At 33.9% G+C, this 6493-nt stretch overlaps 1 protein-coding gene across 4 annotated transcripts in view; it reads left to right on the top strand.

Annotated features, from left to right (window-relative positions):
• The window catches only part of NIPBL (Nipped-B homolog (Drosophila)), a 138683-nt gene that overhangs the window by 82229 nt on the left and 49961 nt on the right, over window positions 1-6493 (top strand). For all 4 annotated transcript variants that reach the window (XM_006761751.2, XM_015562638.1, XM_006761747.2 and 1 more), the window contains 2 exons: window positions 1344-1442; window positions 2808-2861. In XM_006761751.2, the coding sequence (XP_006761814.1) occupies window positions 1344-1442; window positions 2808-2861 (153 nt within the window). The remainder of the gene's footprint in view (window positions 1-1343; window positions 1443-2807; window positions 2862-6493) is intronic.

Here is a 6493-nt window from a genome sequence, read left to right as displayed (position 1 = left end):
TGTGTCTGCAGTGAGAGAACTACTGTCCTCTAGGGAGGTGCTAATCTAGCCTTTGCCTGAGGCTATCCGGCAAATGCCTCTGTGCAGGGTTTGGGCGAGGCGGGTCCCAGGGGATCAACAGGGCGGGCGGAGGGAACAGTTATGGCTGCTCTCAGTCCCATCCCCAGGGGCTCTGCCTCTCAAAGTCCCAGCAACCACTGCAAACCTTGGAGAGAAAGCTGCCTTTGAGTTCCGACCGATGCCAGACAGCCCCGCTTCTCCCGTTTGAGTCTGGGTCCTTAAAGACTCGCCCGGAACTGGAGCTCAGAGCCTGAGACTCCCTCCCGATTGAAAACGACAACCACGCTCTCAGCAGCCAGCCCGCTCCGCATGCACTCCGCACCTTAGTATCTCACTTCCGCACTGCGCCTCCTCTGAGTCTCAGTGTTTTTCTCTTTCCTCCTAGTTGTAGAATTTCCACTCAGCCAGCTTTCCTGTGGTTCTGGATGATGTCCGTTTTGTCTTTTAGTTGTATTTTTGAAGTGGTTGTTCAAGGCAGCAAACTCCGGTGTTTACCTATGCCGCCATCTTGGTTGAAATCTCGATTTTTGTTGATATAAATATAAGGGGTGGGCAAAAGCAGGTTTACAGTTTGTATGGAAAATAATGCAATAATTAATAAATAATAATACAAGAAGAAACTTTCACATACTCACAACTGTAAACCTACTTTTGCCCATCCACATATATAAAACTTTACAAGCCAGTATTTTTAGGTTGTAAATTCAAGAAAAGGCTTACTTTAATACATACTTATTTCTAGATCTTGTATTAATAAAGGTGATCTTTCTCAAATTCAGCAATTATAATATCTAATGTCATTATAGGGATTGCAGTATATATATAGGAAATTTATTATCAAATTAAAGTAACTTTGATTTTTTTGCATGACATATGCTTGGTTTTCTAAGTTAGTAAATAGTTTGTTGAAAATTTTATCCTGAGGTTATTAGTGAATTTACATATATGTGATTATTCCAATATTTGGGTTTTTGTTTTTATTTAAATAAATTGTCCCCCAAAAGTAGTAAAAATATTTTTTGTTGTTGTTTAAAACATTTGAGTGTATACTATGCAAAAATTCTAGGCAAAGTATATTGTCACCCATTTAAAATATTTACCAAATATTTGGTGAGAAATTGGTAATTTTTTTAAAAACTGAGAAATTCATACCAAGAATTCCCAGTAACTTGTATTTTAATTAGTTATTTATAGCTTTCTACTAGGCTTTAATAAGAATTTGGGATTGAGAATTTTGCCATGTTTGTTAAAATTACTTAATTTGAACATTTCCTTTCTTCTAGAAATTAGTAAATGAAACATTCCAAAAACTCTGGTTTACTCCAACTCCACACAATGACAAGGAAGCAATGACAAGGAAAATTTTAAACATCACTGATGTGGTAAGGACAGCAACAAGGCGATGGTCCCTGTAGGTGCAAAACTAGTTGAGGTCTGCCCCATTTTACAAAAGGAGGGACAATATTGAGATATTTGGTTAACCTCAACATTTAGTACTACTTCCCTTATTTTATACTAGAGGCCTAATCACAGCCCCAGCCAGCCCTGGCAGCCCCGGCTTCATCAGGAAGGTTGTCTGGACAGTTGTTCTGCTGTTTGGTCTAATTAACATATTAGCTCTTTATTATATAGAGTTTCTGGAGATACTCGAGGGATGCAATTAAGATGAGGTTGGTGTTCCTACATAGCTCCATATTTTGACATTCATTGACTTAAAGCGTGAATACTAAAATTCTTCAAATTCCTCCAATCATTGAAACCTGAGAGGGAAAGAAATGAATGATGAGTAGATAACAATAATAGCCCAAGGATACAACCTAAAATGAGATAATAATTCTTACCTTTTTCAGAATATATGAATTAAGATTAGTTTTATTATGTTTAACTGTGAAACTATAGATTTTTTGACCCACAATACTTGTCATATTTTGAACATAAGAAATTTTATATTATCAATTACATGATTATCTGTTTCACTGATGTCTTTAAATCTGCTAACTAGCAGGAAAATATGAAGCAAACATTTCCATTTTTATTGCTTTAGACCAGTGGTTCTCAACCTTCCTAATGCCGCGACCCTTTAATACAGTTCCTCATGTTGTGGTGACCCCCAATTTCATTGTGACAAATTGAACATAATTAAAGCATCGTGATTAATCACAAAAACATTATGTAATTATATATGTGTTTTCCGATGGTCTTAGGCAACCCCTGTGAAAAAGGGTCGTTCGACCCCCAAAGGGGTCACGACCCACAGGTTGAGAACCGCTGCTTTAGACCTTAAACATTTTTCTGACACCATATGATTCAAGTTATTGTTCAAAATGTAATACCATATTTAATTTCAGTACATTACACTATTTTTTAATGTATTCTAAAATATCTATAATAATAAAAGCATAATACGCTAATTAGACCAGATGTCCTTCCAGACAACCTTCTGGATAAAGGGAAGCCTGGTTCCCGGGTACCGGAGGGAAGCTGGTGCCGACATCCGGGGGAGGGAAGGCTTATCTTGCATGAATTTTATGCATCGGACCTCTAGTTTTTAGAATAAAATTCTTTAACATTGGTAAATTATCAACTTACTGAAAATAATAGTTTACTTTAAAAATAAAATTTTTACTTGAGGGCATTGATGAGACATTTATATACTTTACTTAAGGCTAAAGCATAAAAGAATATTTTATTCAGAGTAAGTAAATTTGTAATTTTGATATTTTCACTATTTTTTTTTTCCTCCATAGGTTGCAGCATGCAGAGATACTGGATATGACTGGTTTGAGCAACTCCTTCAAAACGTGAGTGTTATTTTGACTCCTGATAACAGATGACATGAAATTTAATAGTTCTTTATAGACTTTATGATGTAGTAGAACATTTTCAGTTATTTTTTAAGTTTTTGCCTTTTTGGTAGGGACAGTTTATTTCAGTATATTAGACTGAATGTTATGGTTAATACCACTATTTAATCCATTATTCAATTACTTATTACAAATAAGTGTTTTATATCAGTAATTGAAATTCTATCTTCCCTTCCAGATAATTATTTTTTCTTATCCCTTTAATCTAGATAATAGACATAATAGCTATAAATATACAGATTGCATTAAATATATATTTACATAATTTGATGTAAAGCATGTAGGATTTCCTATAGTAGTGCAAAATTAAGCTACAATTCATATTCTTTTAAAATTTCATAAATAGGAATGTTTATCTCCCTACAAATTTTTTTATTCAGAATTTTTAAATACATAGAAGTACCCATCGCCCAGCTTCAAAAATTATCAGCATTTTCCCAATCTTGTTTTATCTCTGTCCCTCCCCATTTTTTTTTTTGCTATAATACTTTTAAAGCAGTTCCCATACTTTATATCATTTCATCCATGAATGCTTTAGTATCTCTCTCTAACAGAAATTACTTCAAAACACAATTTCATTGTCATCTATATCAAAATAAATATTAATAAGTTATTCCCTAATATCTAATACTTAGTCAATGTTCACATTTCCTTATATTCTCAAAAATATATTTTTACAGTTGGTTTGCAGTTGTTTTGATTGATAAGGCTCTTAAGTCTCATAATCTATAATACTCGATCCCTCACACCTCCTTTTTTCATGCCACTTACATGTTTTTCTGTAGACTATTCCACATTTCTGGATTTCATAGATCTCTTTCCTTCTGGTGTCATTTAAGTTGTTCCTCTATCCACCATTTTTTTTCTGTAACCTCTTAGATCTAGGGGCTTAATATTAAAGTTCAGTTTTGAGAGTAAAGGACAAGAATACTTCATAGGTGATGCTGAATGTTATTGCATCACATCAGGAGGCACATAATATTTGTCCCATTTTCAGTAATCTCTGAGTTTACTGATGCATCTGTTATAAAGTTTTTCATGATTAGTTTTAAATGATGGTTACCTAGATTCATTATTTTAAGTAGAAGGTACAAAATACTGATTTTTTTCCTAATTATTTTGTTTCATATTAAAGAGGAATTTTGTACTGATTGTTACTGTAAACATAGTTTGTACAGGAAAGGCAGGAGAAATGCTTGATTTGTTTACATTAGTTTTCTGAATAATGAGTTTTCATATCATCCTCCAAATATGACTAGTTTTTTCATTTTTCAATATCAGTATGAATTAATAGATTTTTATGATTTTTATGTATTTTAATTTATTGCAGTCATTCTTTTTGAAGCTCAGATTGTCCCATCTTTGCCCATTGTTAGTCCCTTCAAGTTGGTCTTACATACTTTTTATGTAATCTTATTGCTCTTTTGTAACCTGAATAACTTCTGCCTCTACAAGATGCCCCTAGACCAGTGATGGTGAACCTTTTCAGCTCGGCGTGTCAGCATTTTGAAAAACCCTAACTTAACTCTGGTGCCGTGTCACATACAGAAATTTTTTGATCTTTGCAACCATAGTAAAACAAAGATTTATATTTTTTATATTTATTTTATATATTTAAATGACACTTAAAGAATAAAAATCAACCAAAAAAATGAGTTCGTGTGTCACCTCTGACAAGCGTGTCATAGGTTCGCCATCACTGCCCTAGACTCATCTTGTACATTTCCTGCCCCAAATCTGAAATCGGTCATTTTCCAAAGAGTCCTAATTCTCTTCAGTGGGAATAATCTGGGTGCTATGACTGTTTGTTGCTAAGAGTTATCATAGCTTTGGACCTTTTTAAAATATGCATTTTTTTAGAAAAAGAAAAAGAAATCAAGAATTTATATTGATTTTTTTAATGTATTTTATTGATCTCAGAGAGAGGAAGGGAAAGGGAAAGCGATAAGAAACATCAATGATGAGAATCATTGATCGGCTGCCTCCTTCATGCCTCCCCTCCCACCCCCGACCCCATACCACTGGGGATCAAGCCCTGACTGCAAGTTGAACTGTGCTCTCCTGGTTCATGGGTTGACATTCAACCACTGAGCTACACAGGCCGCACTCTATTGATATTTTTAATTCAAATTTAAGATCATGAGATTCTTTTTATTTTATCTTATTCTTTCCTCCAAGTGTGAAAATTGGTTCCGGAAATAAACACAATTTTTATTTGCTTTGCCCCACTATATTTACAGTAAGATTATTGAATATAGCTTGATATTTTTGCATTTCTTTTTATCTGTAGCACACCATTAGAAATCTATCTTGAAATGACTTTTTTTCTGTTTGATTATATCAATAATTTGCTGTCTAATGAAGTTGATTTCTTTTTTACTTTTAAATTTTTAGCTTTTAAATTTTAAACAGTATTTTTAGTAATAAAATAGTATTTAATGATATTTTAACAACCAAAATGTTTTATTGAGGCATAATTTACATGCAAAAATATTCACTAGTTTTAGGTATACAGTTTTATTGATTTTAATAATTATATACAGTGATGTAACCTTCAGCACAATTAAGATATAGAATATCCCCCTTAAAAGCTTCCTTGTGCCTCTTTGTAAAGGATCCCCTCCCTCTGACCCTAGGAAATCACGAGTCTACCTTTTGTCACTGTAATTGTACATTTTGTAGAATTTTATTTCAGTGGAATCATGCAGCTTGAATGATTACAAGTCCAGTTGGCTTAAGCTGTGTTTTACTTCTCTTAATTAGGAGAATATTGACGGTATATTAATATTTTATTCCTTTTTATTGATAAGTGGTATCAATAATATCATTCCTTTTTTCAATTTTATTTATTAAATTGATTGGGGTGACATTTGTCAACATGAACATATAGGTTTCAGGTGTGGGTTTCTATGTTACAAGATTTGTATGTTGCACCATGTGCCCAGCACCCAAAGTCAAATATTCTCCTGTCACCTTATATTAGGACCCTTTGTCCCTCAACCCCCTTCCCTCTAGCAACCACCTCAGTGCTGTTTGTGTTAATAAGTTTCATTTTTATATCCCACACAAGAGGCCTGATGCACAGTGCAAGGGGCTCAGCCCCCGCTGCCGCAGCTTCGTCTGGAAGGACGTCCGGAAGGACGTCTGGTCTAATTAACGTATTACCCTTTTATTATAGATATGAGTGAAATCATATGGTTCTTAGCTTTTACTGACTAACTGATTTCACTTAGAATAATGTTCTCAGTTTTAATAAGAATTAACATTTTTTTCTTGAACATTAACTTACCAGACACTGAATAACTGCACAAATTAATAAGCGTAACACAAATAAACCTATTTTTCTTGTTCTCCGAAAGCAAAATATTTCCTGTTGCACTCACCAAACAAGTCAGTCCAAGACTAATAACGTGGCAAGGCTATTAAATATTCGCTGCTAGTATTAGTGGAGAGAAATGGTGCGCCTGCGCATAAGGGAAATAAATGCAACACAATTATAATAATCAGTCATTAGCAAACATTGCAGTTTGTTATTAATAATTATGTATAACAGGATATTGTAAAAACTA

This window comes from Myotis davidii, unplaced genomic scaffold (genome assembly GCF_000327345.1).
Source record: "Myotis davidii unplaced genomic scaffold, ASM32734v1 scaffold496, whole genome shotgun sequence".
Taxonomy (NCBI): domain Eukaryota; kingdom Metazoa; phylum Chordata; class Mammalia; order Chiroptera; family Vespertilionidae; genus Myotis; species Myotis davidii.
The sequence above is the reverse complement of the archived record's forward strand: the minus strand, read 5'-3'. Positions and strand labels throughout refer to the sequence as shown.